At 32.2% G+C, this 22,547-nt stretch overlaps 3 protein-coding genes across 6 annotated transcripts in view; 1 reads left to right on the forward strand and 2 right to left on the reverse strand.

Annotated features, from left to right (window-relative positions):
• On the reverse strand, positions 1–19,485 carry LOC120770403 (ornithine decarboxylase antizyme-like). Its single transcript, XM_040097837.1, is given in 5 exon segments — positions 1–639; positions 739–980; positions 1,072–1,126; positions 1,128–1,293; positions 19,300–19,485. Coding segments are annotated over 5 exon segments (774 nt in total). The 5' UTR covers positions 19,326–19,485; the 3' UTR covers positions 1–354.
• LOC120770408 (small nuclear ribonucleoprotein Sm D3) lies at positions 2,052–2,912 on the forward strand. The gene is made up of 2 exons (XM_040097842.1): positions 2,052–2,599; positions 2,667–2,912. The coding sequence occupies exons 1-2, from the start codon at positions 2,281–2,283 to the stop codon at positions 2,792–2,794; spliced, it is 447 nt and encodes a 148-aa protein (XP_039953776.1). The 5' UTR covers positions 2,052–2,280; the 3' UTR covers positions 2,795–2,912.
• A 1,485-nt stretch (positions 19,486–20,970) lies between the features above and the next one.
• The window catches only part of LOC120772776 (calcium release-activated calcium channel protein 1), a 167,921-nt gene continuing 166,344 nt past the window's right edge, over positions 20,971–22,547 (reverse strand). For all 4 annotated transcript variants that reach the window (XM_040101555.1, XM_040101554.1, XM_040101552.1 and 1 more), the window contains one exon: positions 20,971–22,360. In XM_040101555.1, coding sequence (XP_039957489.1) covers positions 21,818–22,360 — 543 coding nt within the window. In that variant the 3' untranslated portion in view covers positions 20,971–21,817. The remainder of the gene's footprint in view (positions 22,361–22,547) is intronic.

The following is a 22,547-nucleotide window of genomic DNA, read 5'->3' on the forward strand; positions in this document are numbered from 1 at the left end:
TTTAAATCATATGTGTAGGAATTCAATATATAATTCACCTATAATTACAATTTTTTTTGTATCTTTTTTTAATTTTTTAAATTTTTTTTTTACATTTTTATCTTTTTTTAGTGTTTTTGAATAAAATACGATATTTTTGCCTTTACTCTTAACTTTCTTGCTCAAAGTTGACATATTGTGTTGTGAGCGCTAATGGATGTTTTCTCAGTCATTTATTTTGTTGTCCCTTTTTAAATGTGTTTCGAAGCATGTATGTTTGGTGTTTTTCTTAAAATTTTGAAATTACTTCTTTTGTTTTACGAATGAGTTAGCGTCACACACATTTATTATAATGATGTTATTTGTTATGTCAACTTAGTCTTCAATGTGGTAGATGAAGTAATAATTCTCAGAAGTCTTAGCAGTGGATGGTGGTGCCAATGGTGATTTTCTGGACAATGGTTGGAAACCCATAATCAAGAAAGTCTCGAAAAGAGATGCGCGATCTGGTCGATTCTTGCGTACACATAAAACAACTGCGTCGACATCCAATTTGTCTTCAGCGAACTCCAACAAAGAGATGAATGTGTCCTTCGAAGCCTCTGGGGGAAGCTTTTCCGGCATTGCAACGTACAAAATGTTATTCTCCGGATTCAAGACCTACAAGAAAGCGAATCAAATTTATATAGGTTTACATGTTAAGGCTGTTAAGTAAATATCACAATTCGGATGTAAATTTTCATGCCTAAAGAAGCTTACCGATTCCCATTCCGAGAACTGGTTCTCCGTAACGTGCAATTTGATGGTTATACGAGTTGGATTATCATGTTGCAAGATATGTTTGACCATCTCTTGGCAATCTTCGTCCGAATATAGTGATTGTGCATCACTGCTGCTATGTTGTGAATCGCTGCCATCCGAATCAGAGCACTCCGACGAAGTGCGGCTGTGTTCGAATACACTGCCACCAGCTGAATCCACAGAAATCTTCCGAGATTGTTCTGCTAAATAAAAAAAAAAACAACATATAATAAAAATCTTAATTCATATATGCATATGTAAATGTGAATCATGTTTTTTTGATTAACGTACCAGTTAAGAGTGACGCCCTATCGTGATCAGTTCTGTGGTGGGTAGGGACATCAAAACCACCACAGAGGCCCTACGCCGAGAGAGATACAGAAGGACTCATTCGAGACGCTAGTAGCGCAAGAAGATGCGGAGACGGTGCGTGCCTTGGATACACTAGGGTATCCAAGAGCGTTTTCATTAACTTCTCTTCTACTACTGATACTACTACTAAACGTTGGGTCGCTGTAAAAAAATATGTATAATTTTAATAATAGTCGTTTTTGTTTTTATTAAATGTTGGTATATAAAAGCGCATTTCCAACAAGAAATCAAATTGTAGCGGGCGACGAGTCGTTATAAGCATAATTTCCAATTAAATTAAATACATTTTTAAAAAAATATTTTCGTATATAAATATATGAAAATGAGTATTTTATTTTAAGAAATTTCGTCATCTTAGGTAAGTTGGTCTGCAAAGATTTATACAATTTTATGATGCTGAGATTTATCTAAGTATATCATTTTATCAGTTATACACTTTGTTTGCACTATTTTGTACTTGGTCAATATTTAAATTAGTTATATCTTTATTTACACAACCTCGATACTGTGGTGATGATGCACTAAAAACGAGTCAGAATGGGTAAACATAAATAAAGCTAAGATAAGATTATGAAAATGAGAATAGTTACGAAAGAATCTTGGTTAAGATTTAAAATATTGTAAACAAGAAAATTATTTTCTAGAAAATTCTAAGAAAAAAGATAAATCCTTTCAAATTAAACTTTTAGACTAAATACATACAAAGATTAGTACATGAATTTAACGTCAAGAGTTATTTAATAAATGAGTAGACAAAAACAAATAAAATAAAAATTCGTAAAAAAACAATACTATACAAGAACTATAACATGGCAGTTAAAAGTGGCTTAATTGCACTTTACACTGTACTGCTAGAGGACATTGGTTGTACCGCTTGGGAAAGAATGCTCTTGCGGCATTTTTAAAACCACTGCTTTTTGAAATACACAAGAGCCTCACAAACTGTATCTGTCAAGCATAACGGCAAGCAAATTCAGCAGAAAAATGGCGAGCTCGTGTGAGTTGCTTTTCGGCTGTCAAACGAGTGTAAACGTTTTCATTGTCGTTCCATAAAAAACGGCGTTTTATTGCACGTTTATTACTAAATAACATTTTATTTGAAGTGAAAACTACATAAATTAGAGAAATATGTCTATTGGTGTACCAATAAAAGTTTTACACGAGGCTGAAGGTCACATTATCACGTGTGAGACAATAACCGGCGAAGTATACCGGGGCAAACTCATCGAGGCTGAAGACAACATGAATTGCCAAATGACACAAATCACAGTCACATATCGTGATGGACGAACGGCAAACTTAGAAAATGTCTACATACGCGGCTCAAAAATTCGTTTCCTCATACTGCCGGACATGTTGAAGAATGCACCAATGTTTAAAAAGCAAACTGGTAAAGGCCTGGGTGGTACGGCCGGTCGAGGGAAAGCGGCGATATTACGCGCGCAAGGTAATGTTGCTAATAACCATAGTTAAAATGTGAAAAGTAATACAAAAAAGTACATCTCTTATTGTAGCACGAGGAAGAGGTCGTGGCGGCCCCGGTGGTGGTGGTAGAGGTGGTCCACCTACAGGCGCTCCTGGCGGTGGCCGTGGTGCATGGCAAGGTGGTCCAACGGGTGGACGAGGTCGTGGTGGTCTTTAAGCAAATAGTATTTTAAGTCTCTTATAAAGTAAGTTGGATTACAATGAAGTCAATGATAAAACTGAATATGTTCGCATACACGAATGGATACAATAAAACACATTCAAAGCAGATGAAATCGATATAGTTATTCAAATTTGGAAAAAATGAGAAATACTGCAATGGTCGGCATGTACCATAGATAATGGTTTGAAATAGCACATATGTTAAATACATATCCGAATCTAAGAGCAAATAGATTTTGCATACACAGTAAACTTTGAAATGAAATAGTGTAGTTACATACGCCAGCAAACGTTGAACGCGTAAATTCTGACAGTGGTTACTGGTCTTTCAGTTAAAAAACACTAAATTCTCGGACATTCACATATTGGGACATTAATTGTATTAGTAAGTTTCGTTGATTGTCGAATACTATACAAAAAGAGCAATTCCATGACAGTATATTATAATACTTGACTGTCGATGGATAGCTCTCTTCATTTTGCCATTCGTTTTGTGGATTAGATCGAATTAGATCCATCACCAAAAAACAAGCAAACATATAAACTGATTATGTATAAATCGACAAACGATTTCCCTAATGTATTTAGGACAAGGACATTGACACATTTAATTTCCGCAAATTTATTTTTATTGCAACATAAACACAAAAACAAAAGAAAAATGAATTTTGTATGAAATCAAAAAATAAAAATAAAAAACTGAGGAGAGCAATTGGTAATATATTCGTATCATATACATACATACATACATACATATATATACTAGAAAGAGTAATATCGAGATCTGGAAAAAACCGGTTGCTTTTAGAGTAATTTGCTATGTATAAGGACACCATTTATACATTTTTCTTTTGTTAAATATATAGAAAATTAATTTTATGAAAAATCCAACACGTGGACGTAAACAAATTTCAATACATACTTGATTTAAATAGCACGGAATGGGACTAAAATTTGTAAACAATATTATATTTAGGATGAACTGTGAATTTAAATAAAATGATAGAAATACGCGATGGTGCGACATTTCATCAACACAAATTACACGCAAGGCATAACAGTTTATTGCGCATTTGGCAAACAAATTTAAAACCGCACTAAAGTTAAATATACATACATCTATAGAGACATACTCTGATATGCATGTTCTATAAATATGTATACATACATACACATATGTTTTAGATAGTATTTTATATTTTTGTATAAATTTTTTATGAGAACATCGTTATAGCACAGATCAATGCTGCGGTAAACCTTGGAATAATAGTTTTCAAGCATATAGTTTTTAGATGTCTGATAACCACTTCCGACTAAGTGATGCCTAAATTTAAATGAACAAATATGTTAATTTTGTCATATTCATAAGCTATGTACGGTAAATTGCATAGTTCTATTGCAGGCTTTCTTTTTTTACACTTATTCCTACAAATTTACTAAAAGCACTTAATTAAATTTTTCGATAAAGGCTTTATAAATGCATGTGCTTATGTGTATCAATAACTACTTCAGTCTATTTAATGCTCTATTGTTGTGATCACTGAGGCAAGAGGTGGTGGTCTGCTCAAGTGTTCTCAATTGTCGTCGTTGTCACAGCCAATTACTTTTTGCAAATTTTGCAATTTCGCTACAGCTCAATTACAGCATTGTCACGTACGATAAATATTACACGAAGTAGTTTCACACATGAAGAGGTGTGTGATGAAAATTTTCACATTTCAAAATGGATACTTTTATAGATAAATATCTATGTATGTAATTCGCTCTGTCAAACAGTGGCCGTTGCTTTGCAACTGTAGTTCACGATTGTCAACACAATTTCCATAATAAATTGTCTAAAAGTGCAGTGGGTGTGCGCATGCAAATCAAATGAGTTAAGTTTAGCTCATGAGAAACCATTCAATAATTATTAGCAAAATTGCATGCGAAAATAATTTATGCAAAAAGTTTTAAATGTTTATGAGTTTGCAAGGAATTGAAGAAAAAATGGCCAAAAGCATGCATAAAAATACTAAACACCAAAAAATTGACGTACCAAGACGCCGTATCTTCATTAATGACTGCCAAAGCAGCTGAATTTTTTGAATTTTGCAAACACGCACTCATTTCACTTTTATATTGTAATACTAGCGGCAGAATACACACGCTTTGGAATAACAAGCCTCTATATACTTATTTTTTTGTATAAATTCGATTTGTGGTAGTTAAATTTCAATAACAAGTTGAAAGCACGCAAAAGGGTTATGCTTTCTTTCTTTTCTTTGTTCCTTTGTGTTTTCTTGTTATTTATCACAGTTGCGTTACAAGCGAACCAAAAATATTGGTTTTTAACCAAAAGCTTTCACATTTATATAGTTATGTATTTTGTACGCTATTTATATTTCAAATTTTAATACTTAGCAGCCAGCGCAAGTAAATATTAAATTTATTTATATTTAAAATTATAATTTTATTTAATAACTGTGTTGTGATTTTCGCTGTTCAACGTCTGACTTTAGACTAACAAAGCGCCAAGAATGCTAACGATTTTTATATTTAAATAAAACACAACCCCTCCCCCACGATATGGCGTATGATAGAAAAGGCGACCGGTAGGCATTCGTACAAGCCGGTGAGAGCTTGAAAGCTTTAACACGTAAAAATCATCATCATTGGCACTCATAGTAGCGCCGTAGAGTGGCCCGAGAATAATAAAAAAGATAAATAGTCGACAAATAAAACAAAAAAAGAATATAAAGAAAATTATCTCCCCCAATGGCTGCACCAAGTCGCCACTCATGTGAGCAATGCAGGAGGCTGTATGTAAATACATGGATAATGTAACTTAAATGTGAGAGCGTGACGCGTTATTCGTCTTGCGCTCGCTCAAACACAATGGCTAGCATATGAAAACACACAACTTGTTGTTGCATTATAAAATAATGCAATAGATTGAACGAAATTGTGCAATAGTACTGCAGCGTCAACAAATTTACACTCTGCGACAAAAAAAAAGAAGGGAAATAGAAAATTTGTTTAATAATTTTTAGGAACAAATTCATTTTATTTTATCATATGTTTTATTATATTTAGAGCTAAAGTAATCCAATATTGTCTTTAGATTTGGGAAACGAAATTTTTGCAAACGAAATTTTAAATATTTTAGAACCCTCCGAATGAAAATTGTTGCAGCGTGAGCCCTAATGTACAATGGTAAAAAATACACTGTACGTCCAGGATTAAATTGGATTATGCTCAGTTAAGTCTAGAATGTAAATGATTACCAGCCTTTCAATTTTTTTTTTCTCAACTGCTAAAAATTTGTTGTTCAGATAAAAAGAGAAAAAACGTCGAAGAGCTTATAAAATACATTCATGTCCGTCGGTCTATATGTGAACAAGTCCCTCAATGTTTGATATATTGATCTGAATTTTTACATTCTTTTCCCTCCAAATCATAAAGCTGCCAGTTGGTATGGCGGTGGATGGTGGATCTATCAAAATCCAGTTTTTGTATAGAAACTTTTTTATTTGATGAGATATCTTCATTTAATTTGGGGCGGATTATTTTCTAAGACAACGGTCCAATCCACAAAGAAATTATTTAAATCAAATTTGTATAGCAACTAACAAATTCACAGTTGAAAATCAAGATAAAGCTCTTGTATACTCTTTAATGCTATAAGTAATGTAGAGTACCAGAGTAGAGTATTCTAGGTTCAGTACAGCCGAAGTTTACGATATTATGTTATCAAATTTTCTTATCTCATAACATGATATCATCCGCTGAGAAGTCAGATAAGATCATGTTGAAAGCAGTTCGTTATAATTTATAAAAGCATGTGGGTTTAAATGTATGTAGAGCTTAAATGTTTCTGCTAACATTTCCACTAGTTGTTGACGAGTGCAACAATACTAATCAGCATATCAAATTAAGGGATCAGTGCAACTAGAGCAAATTTACCTGAGCATGAAAGCATCCAATTTTATGCCCACTACTTGCACATATGAAATATTGTAACATGTGCATATGTATGTAATTTTAAATTAACAATGATGCGGTACAATAAAGTGCTGTATATACACACCTGCTCAAAATAATAGTTACACAATACGTTTTCAAGTAAAGCTCATCAGTAATAAGTTTTATTTAAATTTTTAGGAAAAACGAAAACGTACTAATATTTTTCAAATATTTACAAGCTAAATTAAATAAACTTCATTTAAAAAAATAGCAAAACAAAGAAATGTAGATCCAAAAACATTTCATAGCTAAAATAAACTTGCTCAAAAAAATAGGTACACTTTTAATAAGACAATTATTTTGGAAAAACAAATTATGATAAAACAGTTTCTTTGTATATTTAACATTACTTAGTTAATAGCCAGTATATCCACCATTATTTTGGATTACTTTATTTATTCGTTTGGGCATACTACTGATTAAAGCCTGACAGGTTTCTTTAGGTATCTCATACCAAGTTTTTTGTATGCACTTCCATAATTGGTCTTTGTTAGAGAAAGATTGACTCGCCAAATTTGTTTTTAGTTCTCCCTATAGGTTTTATATTGGATTTAAGTCCGGGGATTGGCTTGGTCACTTCAAAACGTTAACATTATTGTCTTCAAAATATTTTTTAACCAGTTTGGAGGTATGTTTTGGGTCATTATCTTGCTGATATACCCAACGTAATGGTAAGTTTTCTTCAGCATAGGGTATCATGACATTTTCAAATATTTCCTTGTACTCCAACGCTGTCATTTTGTTAGTTGTCGGGTATATAAGACCTACTCCATACCAAGAAAAACATCCCCACACCATGACGTTTCCACGGAGGTGGCTTCACAGTTTTTTTATGAATCGAACGTGAAACTCCTTTCCTTTTGGACGACGCACAATCCTCTCATAGTCGTTTCCAAAAAAAATTTATTTTCGTTTCATCGCTCCATAAGATGTTTCTCCACTTTTTTGCTCCCATAGGGTCCTGACCAATCTGAATGATTTCTTGCAAAGTTTAACCCCATATCTAAATTTTTTGATTGCACTAATGGCACATTCCTGGCTATTTGTCCTGGTAGCTTGGTCTTTTGCAAACGCCTGCGAACTGTTTGAGCACTTACTACATTTCTAATTTCTGCTGCTATCACCTTCGACGACTTGAATGGGTCCCTTTTACAAATAGTTACAATGTGACGATCAAGAACTGTACTCGTTTTTCGTGGCCTTCCACGAGTCTCTCTACAAGATTTTCGCTCTAAAGCATTTTTAATAAAATTAAGAGACCTTTCCATTAATTTCCCAATTTCCCGAAGCGATTTTCCTTGCTTTCTGAGGTTTGAAACCAGCCGGGCTTCTTCAACAGTGCAATGTGCCTTCAGACCCATTTGATTAAAAAATAATTTAATTTATCTTCAGCATTTTGAGCTTTAATGAAAGAAAACTTACCAATCCAGATAAAAAAACTTGAAAACCTGGATAAAATTAACTTTGTTTTCACAAAAAGCTAAGTTCACTTATGTGTAACTATTATATTGAGCAAGTTTTTTTTCTGAGTATTCACGCAAAACTGAAATACGCATTATCTCGGGGATTCACATGCTTCATTCTCTTAGAAAGGGCAATGGCATATTATCTTAATTAAACTTACAGCATAACTTGTGTCAAAAAGCCCATAAAAAGTTTTTTAAACTATTGAGAGCACTAAGTTTTATAGTGTAACTATTATTTTGAGCAGGTGTGTACATACATACATATGATATGTACATATGTATGAACACATCTGAAAATAAAATAGATAAATTGGCATTGACGTTATAAGCGGGGGAAAGCGAATGTTGATTAATAATAATGGCCCATAAGGCAGGTGACCGCTAAAGCCCTATAAATTCCTTTGTAATTAAGATAACATTGTATACATTTTTTAATATCAATTAAGAAATTGCCAATTAGAAAATATTATTTTAATTGAATAAGTTAAAATATCAGTTTACGGACATGCAATAAAAGTAAAAAAAAGCTTAGTCGACGTTTATCCATTTTTCTATGTATGTCTGTATGGCTGTGTTACTTTGAGATAAATAATAAACTTGTGATAGTGAATCACAAGCAGTGAGAAGGCTTCTTTCTCGGCTGTTAGTTTTATATGAATTTTAACGATTTTTATGAAATGAAAAATCGTTTTAATGAATTTTTTGTCGTTTTATTTAGTGGCTGTGAACGAGAATTTCATTAAATTTATTTTATCTGCTTTATATCTCAAAATGTTTACACTTTTCCGTCAGACGTGAATACTTTATATCAATATACAGTTATCTAAATGTAGATACAAACGTGTGTGTGAGTGCACGAAAGAAGAACGAAAATGTGAGAATTAAGTTCGTTTTTTTTGTTTAATTAACTCATTATACATATGTATATATATGTATATATGTATGTACATACAAGAACCAAAAGTTTTCAAATCAAAACAACACAGATAAGATACGAAATATTTAATGCATACATATTTATGTATTTTTGTATGTACCCAAGTATGTACATACAGCGTTGTGCAACGATATAAAGTCACTACAAGTTGTCTGCATTAAAAATTACTGTTTTTACAGGTGTATAGGTACATACATATACATATATGTATATGTACATATCGTCACCTGAAATGCAAAATAACGTATCATCAAAAAATTCGAAATTGAATGTCTTATTGATTACGCTTCACTACTTCAAATTACATACATAATATTACATATGTTGAACATGTTCTGGTTCTCCGATCAAATATAAACTAGTTTTAACCAATATTAAAATTTTGTTTCACTCATGTTCCATTTTATTTCGTCTTTCATTCATGCCACTGTAAATTTCCGAAAATGTTGTTACGTTATTTTGCATTTCAGGTGACGATATACTTATGTATGTTTATACAAATATTATAAAATTCTACTGGGTATGTAAAAATCTTCTTTTTTCAATTATGATTGTGGTGAAATAATACTTTCAGACAGGTGTTTCTATTTTGCTCATTTACATACATATGTACATATTTTATTTCCTTATTTATGATAAACTCTCTTCAAAACGTATTTTTGAATAATTTTGTAGTATTTTAAAATTTTAGTATAACTTGTTTATATTTACATAAATATTTATTTTTATTTTCTTTTTTTGCTAGACACTCTTATCTGCAGACGAATAACGATAAAATAAAGATTTGTGAAAATCAATAACCTCAGCAATGCCATTTATTATATAATTAGCATACATGCTTTTGACTATATAAAATATGTATACATATTTAGCTTGCATGGATAATACATTAGGTTGATCCATTATTTACAATATTCAAATTAGATTGATCAGAGAAAAATTTAAATGAATTACGGTTAAAGAAATCTCGCTTTGTATGAAAATTAGAAACTAGAAATAGATGTAAAATGAAATTATATAAAAACATTAAAACAACAATAATAAAAATTTCAAAAAAAAAAATTATAATATATAAAAATAAAATAATAACAATATTAAAAAATTGCAAACAAATAAATAATAAAAAATTAAAAAAAAAAATAATAAAAATTAAAAAAAAATAATAAATTAAAAAAAAATAAGAAATTTAAAAAAAAGTAGTGAAAAATTAAAAAAAAAAATAATAAATATGTCAAAAAAAAAATTAATTTCCAATTTTTTTTAATACGAATGTATGTGCATCTTAAACAGGGTTGTCAACTTTTAATTGGTTTTGGCATCTAAATTTTTTTCCCCAGCCCGGTATATGGGACTCAAAATTTAAAAATTATTTTTACGGATTACAAAAATTCAAATTTATACTATATTAGGGTAGCACTTCTTTTACTATTATACAACTAAAACTAAATTCATATGTATCTACTTACATACATAAAGTAAGATATTGAGTGTACTCTTACGCAGAACCAGAAATTTTTAGTCCAAAAAACAAAGTGTACAAATTACTTACGCCACATTGAGACACCGAATTAAAGAAATGTACGAAATTTTTTTTGAGTTTTGGTTGATTTTCTTTAACAATAAAAAAATGTGAAAGTTTAATGACTTTATATTCATCATTATTCGTCTTGGATATCGTTTGGAACAACTTTTTCCAGCGCTTTCAACTGTAGACAAAAAAGCATAACCAAATTTTGTATGGAACTATTGTATATGTATGTATAAATTTCCATACATACATATTTATGTAAATACCAGGGAATATATTATATATAAACGAACGTATTTACACATGGCGAATTTTGTCACGAAATCGAGGGCATACTTATTTTCAGTCATACTTTGTTCTCATATTTATTTGTCTATTTGTGTTGCCTTTTCACAACAATAAACATTGCGATAAAATGAGAATGGAATGACTGACGTACGTAAAAATAAACATAAGGCACCGCAAAAAGTGATGAGCAAAATGCGCATTTTCTGGCGTGTGATGAGCAAGCCGGTTTAACCGGCGAGGTTTCCGTACTAACAAGATATAAGCTAGGGTGGACGGACATTTATTGATTTATAAAAGCGGGCAGTTTAAAACGCTAATAAAATTATATAAAGTCATGAAAATAGTATGAATATTTATCGTTATTCCTGAGGTGTAACTGAAATATTTTTTTATAACATTAATCTAGTGTTCGCTCTTAAAAGTATATAAGTATACATATGTATAATAATGAAGCGAATTAGAAAAGAAAAAATGCGAACCAACTTCGTTGTTGGTGGTGTAATCTATCTAATCTAATCTAATTCGACAAAACTTTTTTTTTTCAAATCTAAAAAAATTAATTTTCGAAATCTGCATTCAATAGTTTGCCCATATCTATTTTAGATAAAATATCACTCTCCTAATAGCTATTAATTCAATTAAGAATATGTTCGAAATTTCGTATTTTTTTATCAATTTGTATAGTTCTAAGATAACCTCCACAAATACATACATACATAAGTATTTATGTATTTGTGCAAATGTGTATATCTACTCCGCAAATATGTTAATTTATCGATCAAGTACAAGTTCTAGATACATACATATGTATGTATGTATGTACAAACAAAAAAATACAAAGCAAGTCAAGGGATAAAGCGAATTCTATTTTGACGAGAGAATATACAAATAAACATATGTATGTATAAACGTAAGAATTTAAACTATGGCAGACGCTTAACTGTTGGCACTACGACTACGTTGATTTGCATACTTATATACATATGTACATATGCATACATCCATATATACATATGTATTTCTTTATAAGTATGTAAATCCAAGTGTATCCAAATGCATCAAACAATATCGATTTTTTAATAACACAGCTCATTAGCGGGTATATAACACGTCTGTATATATGTACATACATATGTACATACGTATACATACATATTCAGATGTTTATTAAAAGTGAATGTATTTAAGTATATAACAAGATAAGGTGATAAATATTTTACAAAAAAAAACGCCCTGAATTTTCTCGATATTCTCTTTATGTCAGTTGCCTGATGAGCGGCCACCATTGCTGCTAGAAAAACTATATTCTCAGTTTTTAAAGCATCGGTCTCAAGGTCAAGTGATGTGGACAGAAACAACAGTCATATCTGGTTAATTATTGATATTTATTTGTAACATATTTAACATCTAGGCATTGGTGTAGGTGACTCGTTTAAAACAACAACAACAACTCGTTTAAAACGGTATTCAAACTTTTGTTAGAACCGGCTGTTGTGGGTATTTTTAAGAGTATCAAGAGGTCCTTCCATGATTACTTCGATAGTATCGAACAGTGCGCCGAAAAGACTATAGACCCAACAAACTTAAGCCACGCACTGACGGCCATTCACTGTGAAGCCATTAATACATTCACCTACTCCCTCTCATTGAAAGGCGTGCTTGGAGTCAAACCTCAACCCATTGCAGACGATCCAAATCGACCCCGACATACAAACTAAATATACTATATCCTGCGTGCAATGAGTTCTCGCATAATTCCAACCACCTCTTGCCCAACGGTTCCCACTCATCTAACACCCCTCTCATTATGGTGTGACCCTGTCGAAACAGCACATCTTATACTGTTGGACGACTTCGATAACAAAACATTTGAATTCTACTACCCAAGGGTAGATTAGATAACAACAATAACAGCAACAATGGATCCTGATCTTAGCCGATCAAGGACGGAAAATTTTTTGCAGAGCTCTGAGGCCTTCCTAAAACCTCAGGGTTCGGAAGGATCTCCTTCCCCTCGCTCCCGATCTCCTTCCCCTCTACTGGATGCAACGAGTCACCGGATGACTGTAATCACCTCTTTGCGTGCCCTATGAAACCTTGCTCTCTCTCTATGGCCCGACAGATTTTTTCTCGGCCAAAGGCTATCACTTAGCCTTATTTATCGAATATCACCAGGGAGTGGAAATTTTTTTTATTAAGTCAGGCCCTTTTCCACTTAACCTCTCCAACGAAAGGATGTCTTCCTCCTCTTCCATCCGGACAAAATGACCTAGCCAGCGCAGCCGCTGTCTCTTGATTCACTGTACGTCAATGTCGCCGTATATTTCGGACCATAAATCTTGGGCAAAACTTTTCTTTCTTTCGAACACTCCTAAGGCCGTCTCATCAGATGATGTCATTGTTCATGCCTCCGTATCATAGAGCAGGACGGAGATAATGAGGGAGTTTAGAGTTTGGTCTTTGTTCGACGAGAGAGGACTTTTCTTTTCAATTGTCTACTCAGTCCAGAGTAGTAGCTGTAGGCAAGACTGATTCTGTGTTGGGTGTCAAGGCTGATATTGTGTGTGGAGTTGATGCGGGTTCCAAGATAAATAATAAAGTTAAGACTGTCAACAGTGGTGTGTGTGCCAAGTCCCGAATGCGAAGAGTGTTTGTTTGATATCAGGAGATAATTCGTCTTGTCTTCGTTCACAACCAGATTCAAGCCACATGCAGCCATATAAGCCTACAATTGTGTGTACATATGTATATATATACATACATTTGTATGTACATGTGACAACATTCAAATTTCATGCTTTTACTAACTCACGTGCCGTTATTGATATTAGCTCTTACTTGAAATCAAGAAATCAATAAATATTTATTTATATATTTCTGCATAAGCGTGCATACATAAATTAAAATAAATATATTTAAGTATAAACAATGTGCATATTAATAAGCATTAAGGCGTTCCTAATCAAATGCCATGCAGCTATTTTTAGGACCTTGCTAACTTATCTATTATTTGGCTTGTCAATGGCGTGTTTTAAACAAAAAGGCTGTTAGATGGTATCATAAACGAATACGAATACGATTTTTTGAATGTATGTACATATGTGTATGCATGTACATACATATGGATATTAGCATTTTGTACTGATTGTAGTTTTAGCAAAAATTATTTAATACTTTCAAGTGTTTTTTTTTCTGTTAAAAAACACACACATACATATGTAGTTCGGTAATATTATTAAATTTAATGCAAAAAGTAGAAAAAACTTGCACAGAAGTAAGTCAACAAAATATACGTGATGTTTGTTTCAGTTTATTGTATTGATTACTGATTTCTTTAATTTGGCAGTAAATTAGGTAGGTATTGCAGATATGTATGCATGTATGTATGTATTTTTTGCGAATAATGCCAATAAAAACAGTATTTTGTTGAACACGCAAAGTGGCAATTGCCAAACAACGAAACGTAAATAAAATAGAAAACAGGTCTAGTACTTGTTTCCTACGCTTATTGGCTTTCAAATGACTTCAATGACATTCACAACTCCCAAATGCATGTATGCACACATATGTATATAAGCAATTATGTACATACATATATGTGCATACATATGTGTGTATGGGAGCATATGTATTAATTTTAATATACTCATACGTACTATAACTTTTATATACATTAAATTGGCGTAGATTGGCTTTGATTGACCATTTTCTAGAAAAATGCAAAGAAGAGGTATTTGCAAAAGCATATACTAGTATACTGAAAATATACGATTATTTATATTTATAAAAGTGCATATTAAGTGTCATAAATGTTATCGAATAAAAACAAAACACTAAAGATATTGTTTATCATTTAAAAACCGCAAACATTTCTTATTTTGAAAGTTGTATCTGCTTGAAAAATATAAGTACACATAACCTATGAACTACTAAATTGTCATAAAAACAAAATACAATTGTTTTTACTATTTCAAACATAAATTTCACTTAACGAATACATGGACATACTTAAACCGCTGAAATTACGGCGCATTTCTTTTCTGCTCTTTAATTCACCCTAATCGGTTTGTGGAAAATTCCACAGGCAAACGAGAAAGTGGTGGACAAAAGGTGCATAAAAGGGGAAGCAAACAATGTTCAATGAATGCAAATGAAATGAGAATTAAAAAAATTGAACGGAACGTGTTAAGTAAAACATTCTAGAAATAGTTTATTAACGTAACAGAAAACAAAAAAAAAAAAACAACATACTTTTCGAAGTTTTGGACTATGAAGAAATTGCATTGTTTTCATTACAAGGCTGATAAAGTACTCATGTTTTCGTTTCAAGAATTTATGAAATAAAGCACTTAGCCCTTATATAAATACAATATATATAAGGAAATATGTATTTGTGTAATTATAAATCTATTTACGAAGTACTTTAAACAAAAATTTTAAGACATTGAATAAACAATTGCAACTTACGTTATACATTTAACTAGTAAGCCATTTATGGAAACATCCAATGCATCTGCAGCAAATTTTAAGTAGTGTTTGTTTTGAATTTATGACTGCACCGTATGCAAATGTTTACACATCTAAGTTGATAAAGTCGTAAAAGGCGTTTATATGTACTATACTATAAGAAAATTATTATTCATACATATGAATTTAATACTTTTATAAGTCACGTCCGCAGTGTTTCTCAGATATCTTGTTGACTTTTAAAATTTTCTAGAAAGCCTTAATCGTGCCACCAGGTATTTAAAAGTTACTTATGTATGTACACATGTATGTATGTATGTATGTACTATATTGTTTTTATTTGTAGGAATGTACATACATAACAAAATGGCTATCAAAACTTTAATTACTTGGCTTGCAATATACAAACATACGTTTGTACTGAAAGCAATATTTATGAGTATGCCCATAAATGCATGCATACATACATATGTACATACATAAGTATGTAGGTATGTATACAAATGCATTTAAGTATAAATAATAGTTCAAAGTACCTACCTTAATTTACATTATAATAAATTGTATGTAAATATGTACATACATATTATTAGAAATCACAATAAAAAATGCTGAAATTACATTAAATATTTAAAACAAAAAAATGTTTACATCCATTACAAACGAGAACAACTGTTGAGCTGATTTAATGCGGGAAAATCTTTCAGGACACGTGATTATTGTTGTAGTGGTCGGTTTTCCACTTCCTCATTCCACATTAGTTGGAGAACTCCTCTTAAAAACGAGCAGAATTTTTAAGTAATATACAAAATACAATTTAAATTCAACTCATTTATTATAAACTACACTTTCTGGGCTTAAACAAAACTTTCGAAGGGTAAATTTTAGAATAGCATCCTCGGATTTCGGGATTAAAATGGGTATGTACGGATAGAGGAGGTCCTCCAGATTAAGAAAATATATACAAATAGTTGCCGCTGACTTATGGTTTTTGAGATATTTGCACTAGAGTAGAATACCCCCTAAAAAGTTCAAAAATTCAACTATTTAAAATGCGTGTTTCTCCCATTTATAATGAATTTTATAGTTATATTTTTAACTTTCATATCCACTAACACTTCACTAATTCGTTTCTAACCACTTATTTTATATTAAATAATGCGAAAATAACTTTTATTCAACATTTACCTTAGTTCAATTATTTTTGTTCACACAATAACAAAAGGGTTGCATTCTAACTAATAACACTGTTTTTTGGATTATTGTCTGGGGGTTGAGAAATTCCAAGTCAGGGTGATGCTACTAGGTCAGTATAGTAAAACCCTCAAAGGGTTTGGCGTTCGTGTGTGTCAGGTTTTTTTTATGATCTTTTAAATTTTTTCCTTATCTTGATGTTTTTCGCTTAGTTTTCATATTTTACAGAAGAACCAAAAGAATTAAAGAAAACAAATAATACCCCAATGACAGGAAATATAAAACACATTAGTTTTCCGCATATAATTCCTTTCTGCATTGGGGGCCTTTGGCCGCGCTTCAAAAAAATAACCCTGGCCGATCCAACACCGGGATTTATCGAGATAATGAGAATTCTGAAAGGTTTTACATTGCTCATCACACGATAATGAGTTTTGATGACGTCATAATCTTTCTTCTTTCTTATTTTATGATTAAATGGATTTTAATTAAAGCTTGATATGGAGTTAAAGTTATTTTTGCACTACTTATTATAAAATAAATGATTAGAAACGAATTAGTGAAGTGTTAGTGGATATAAAAGGTAAAAAATATAAGTGTAAAATGCATTATAAATCGGAGAAACACGCATTTTAAATAGTTGTTTTTTGAACTTAAAATGCAAATATCTCAAAACCCGTAAGTGAGCGGCAACTATATACATATATGTATGTACATATGCATATATTCTCCTATCTGGAGGACCTCCTCTATCCGCACATACCCATTTTAACCCCGAAATCCGGGTCCAACGGTTACGGGTTCTGGAGATCAGGACCCATATTTTAGCATTAACAAGAAGAAGTTTAACTTGGGTAGCATGGAAAATATTTTACCAATACTAAAGATTCCATATAAGGCTTGAGTTTGATCAGCCAGTTTGTATGGCCGCAAATATTTCACCAAATAAAAAAAGTTTGACATGAAAGCATTCAGTGAAAAACCTGCTTCTATACGTAATAAAAGCCATTATCCACTTAAAATGATTGCTTTAAACTTTTATTTCCCTCCTATAGTCGAACAACATTAAAAGCAGAATTTTGGCTAAGAATTTGACGTAAGTGTCATTTACGTATGCATGTATGTATGTAATATTATTTATTAAGATACGTTTAATAGTAAAAATGTTTAGCTTTGATTAACTTTTCAACATCACGACAGCAGTTGAAAACCGAGCGAATTCATCTACTGCACACCACTCTTTTGCCTATGCAACTGGAACAAAGGCGAATAAACTTACTTACATACAAGTATCTCGAGTACATACATACATATGTACATATAAAAACAAATATTCGATCCAGCACCGTACTCCTTCATTGTATATTTTCGTCCCCTCAGTAAGATATTTTCAAGACGTTGATTTTCATTTCATAAATTTAGCGTTTCTTACATAAAAATTTTTTTTCTGCTGTGAAAATAAAAGATCTCAAAACAAGTTAGAAAATAAAAAAAACAACTACAACAAAGAAGTCGAGAATTCCCAAAATCCAGACATTTCTGATTGGAAATGATAAGAAAATATATATACATACATACATACATATGTAAATTTATCTTCAACTTCTTTGCATAACCTCACAAATTAAAACAGAAAGATGATAAAGTAAAAGCTCCATCGAGTAGCACAAAGGAGAACATACATATTTACATATGCACACAGATAAAACATTGTTCAAAAACCGTTTGGTGTACTATACGTACATAAGTAGTTGTATATACATATATATAATTAAAAATACATACATACGTATATGCATGAACTCGTACGAACACAATAACTCGGGCAATGTATGTGAATTGTGTGGACGCATATATGCCAATATATAAGTATATGTTCGTGAAATGAAATGGTGGCTCAACGAAGCCAATGGAAAACGAATAGAAAGATATAAACATTACAAACAGAAACAAAAACATCGAAAACACAACGAACGCAACGACACGTAATGACTGCGATGATTGGGCACATACAAAGTCACACATACACACCATCATACAAATACATACATAAATATTAAAAGTTTAGTAATAATAAAGTAAAGAAATAAAAATTTCAAAAAACAACGCTAAAGCAACGAAGTAATTGAAATTCATATGTTATTTCCTTTACTTTACTTACGCACGACCTCCACACATGTGCATTAATATTTGCAATCATATACAAATAATATTCGCACGTGAAAAATAACCAAAGAACACGTGCCTGGGGATGGGGAAGGGACACAAGGTCTTCAATTACTTTGCGGTTTATTAATTTATAAATACATAACGGTATTTCTTTTCTGACCAACACCACCACAGCAATAAACGGTAGTCCCTCATAACACTACAGGGAACCAGTTAGATAATTTATACCAGATTTCATCACTTAACACTACTACATCACAAAATTTCGACAAAATATACAACCATTTTAATTTTTGCCATCATTTTTGGAACGAGATCAAATAGCTTTGCAATCACTGAAATTACTTCGTTCCTATTTGACTTAATTTTCTATTGCACTACATTGATTTTTCTTGTTGGAAATTTCGCTATACGCATTCACTGCCACTTTATTCATATCAATTACTTACAGTTTATTATTCATGTTAGATGGCATTTTGAAACGAAATGGTTGCAACTTATATTCACTTGAAAAAAAGTGGAAAATTGATTCGTTGGCTCTGTTAAGTTGTGTTTTAAAAACTGGTTTTGCGAAAGTAACGCACAAAATTTGCGGATTTTTAACCTTTTCTTGGCAAATGTCAAAAAAGACTGTCGGATTGGTCAGTGCGAAATTTTATATTTATATTCGTTCGTTCGTGAGTGATCAGTGCGGCCAAGTTAGGCGAAGAAGGTTGTCATTAAAAAGAGTGCAGAGAAAAGAGAGAACGAAAAAATTGTTGAGTGCTACCCATTAATAATAATATACGGTGCATAGTTTTAGGCGCAAAAACTTGATGGGGGGGAAATATAGCAGTGATTTGTATGAAATCGTAAAGAATTAAATATGTTGTAAAAGCTATTTCGACAGAGTACACGAATGATTTATTGCTGCCAGTAAATTTAATTTAATTTATTTGTATTTCGAGTCGTCCCTTTCCGAGCCTTGCTGAATTTGCATACGTTCCTTTGTCCCAAGGAAGCTACTCGTTCATTTGTCGGAACTATCGACATCGGACCACTATAGCATACCTACCATACAAACTGAACGATCAAAATGATCTTATTCTAGAACTTACCGATCCAAACGATGTAAGGTCTCCGAAAGTTCAGCCTTTGGCCGAATAAAATCTGCGACAATTCTGGTAACGTAGAACTGGCTTTTTTGGAAATTGAAATAATCCAGCGTGCAACGAGCCCTCGCATGACACTGGCCACCTGGGCTAACCCCACCTATCTGGCACCCCTCACTCTATGGTCCAACCCCGTCGAAACTGCACGTTATCTAATCCTTAACATCCCATCGGACTTTACGTACCCGCTACAACAACAACGGCGATCAAAATAAAGTTCTCGTATGGAAAACTTTTTCCCTAAGATAATAATACAATCTCCGAATAAATGGTTCCGATCGGTTAACAATAGCTTATATGTACATAGTTGCCACATAAGCTGAACGATCAATATAAAGTTCTTGTATGGAAAACCTTTTTATTGAACAAGATATCTTCACGAAATTTCGCATCGATTATTCTCCGAGGCGACGGTACAATTTCCGAAGAAACTGCGCAGATTGAACCAATATAGCATATAGCTGCCATACAAACTGATCGATGTCAAAACCAAGTTCTTGTATGGAACCTTAGGGTGTATAACGTAATGCCGACAATCAAAATCTTGAAATTTAGAATGCCGACAGTCAAAATATACCGACAAATCAAGAAAAGGTGGCATTGTTCGTTCGAGACCCTCAGGATCATAACCCTTAGTCAGTAGAATTCTCTTTCTGTGCTTCGATAGAAATAAGGGCAGACAAGATAAAATATTTTTCATATGTCGGCATTTTGGTTTGTCGGTATTTTGATTTTTTTTTTTTTTTGTTATAATTTATCGGTATTTTGATTTTTTTTTTTTTTGTTATAATTTATCGATATTTTGATTTTTTTTTTTTATAATTTGTCGGTGTTTTGATTTAGCTGCGTATTTAAATTTTGTCGGTATTTTGATGTGTCGCCACTTTGAATTTCGGTATTTTAAGTGTATCCCGAAGCATTAGTATTCGTAAAAGGTATTAAAGCTTAGGTGCAACCGAATTTAACAACTTTTCATTTTTTTAGCTACCTTTATTTTATAAAAATATTTTTTTGATTTAGTTTCGCTGTCAATTTAATTACCATTGCTTATCTTTTTCAAGTTATATCTTTAATTACATATCCTTAAAACTATGTTAAAAGTAGTATTTTAAAAATTAAGTAAATTAAGGTAGTTTGATGGATAAACGTGAAAGAATCATTTTTAGTTGATATGCAGTTGAATTCATTACATATTCGATTTGCACATCTTTACACTGCATCTAAATGGCTTTGTTGGCGCTCCACACCGGCAACCGCCAATGACTCTTTCACAACGTAGATCTACAATATTGCTGGTAAATAAAATTTAATTGTAATTAAACTTTGCGTAGCGTATTAATTTTCAAGTGCACAAAGTATTTCTTTAACAACGCTTACTTTAAGACTTATATAAACACATTTCAATTATATAAATGTATATGTATTATTATAATATTAAAAAATTAAGCGTTAAATGAAACAAGATATGCCGAAATGCATTTCATAATTGAAATTAAAACGCATTTACCAATATCACAATTGTATTTGAATTCTTTGAGAATTCAATTCAATTCGGTTTTCGTGTACATACAATAACAAATGACTAACCTACATAAAAATATATATACATAATGTATTTTGATTTGTTATTTGTTAGTCGTTAGCAATGTCTATATTCGTGTAAAAAGTAGCGTATAAAAACTTTATCGCCTAAATGTATGAGGTCGCATACAGATGTCTCTTCTCCAGTGTAAATATGCAAAAAGTGTATCCCCGATAAATAACAAGCTGTCACCACCATAGCAACATGGTTATGGACTTTCGTCAAGCATGGTGTTTAAACTATTTCACCACTGGCGCCATAATTCAAACCGTTATTACGATGCAGATGATGATGATGCGTATCGATGTGATCCTGTTCCATTTGTTCCTTCAATATCTCCAGTTCACGTATACCCGAAACGGTAACTTCGTATTTATGTGTGACAAGCGAACGATAGAAGTGTATCGCAAATGCTAGGAAGACTATCATTACCGGTATAAGTACGATGCATGCCGACCAAGCGGCTGGCTGACTTAAATCATAAAATTTCACCCAACAAAGTATAGCTATCTCGAGTAGGAAGAGTATCAGTCCGAGTAGCGTGGAGAAGGCCCACGCCGTTTCAATATACCAGTGTAGGCGTTCATGCGGTGATTCGTGTACCAACGAGATGCTATGCAAATTACAAACTGTTTCGATATTTGGTAAAATACAAGTACTGATCATAAGCGCCAACATATGAACTGCCACAAGCAGCGTGGTGCAGATGGCGAAGGCGACGAGCATACCGGCAGGCACTTTGGTGCTACTATCCAATTGGACCTCAACCATTGCGACCTGCAAATAACAAGTATATTGAATATCTGATCTGTGTGTATATAAATATGTAAAACAATGTGTAGCGATGGCATTTTTATGTGTTTACAAATGAAATTGATTAATTGAATTTAATTGGCTGAAGCATGAAATCGATTGTGTTGACCTGTTGACTTTAACTTTCACCTTTATTTTATATAGATTGATG

This window comes from Bactrocera tryoni, chromosome 3 (assembly GCF_016617805.1).
Source record: "Bactrocera tryoni isolate S06 chromosome 3, CSIRO_BtryS06_freeze2, whole genome shotgun sequence".
NCBI classification, from domain to species: domain Eukaryota; kingdom Metazoa; phylum Arthropoda; class Insecta; order Diptera; family Tephritidae; genus Bactrocera; species Bactrocera tryoni.

What these genes read in the sequence shown, in the direction of transcription:
- LOC120770408 (XM_040097842.1), top strand. Translation starts at nt 2,281, where the DNA reads ATGTCTATTGGTGTACCAATAAAAGTTTTACACGAGGCTGAAGGTCAC. An exon ending in GGCGATATTACGCGCGCAAG is followed by an intron (nt 2,600 to 2,666) that starts GTAATGTTGCTA and finishes CTCTTATTGTAG; the next exon opens with CACGAGGAAGAGGTCGTGGC.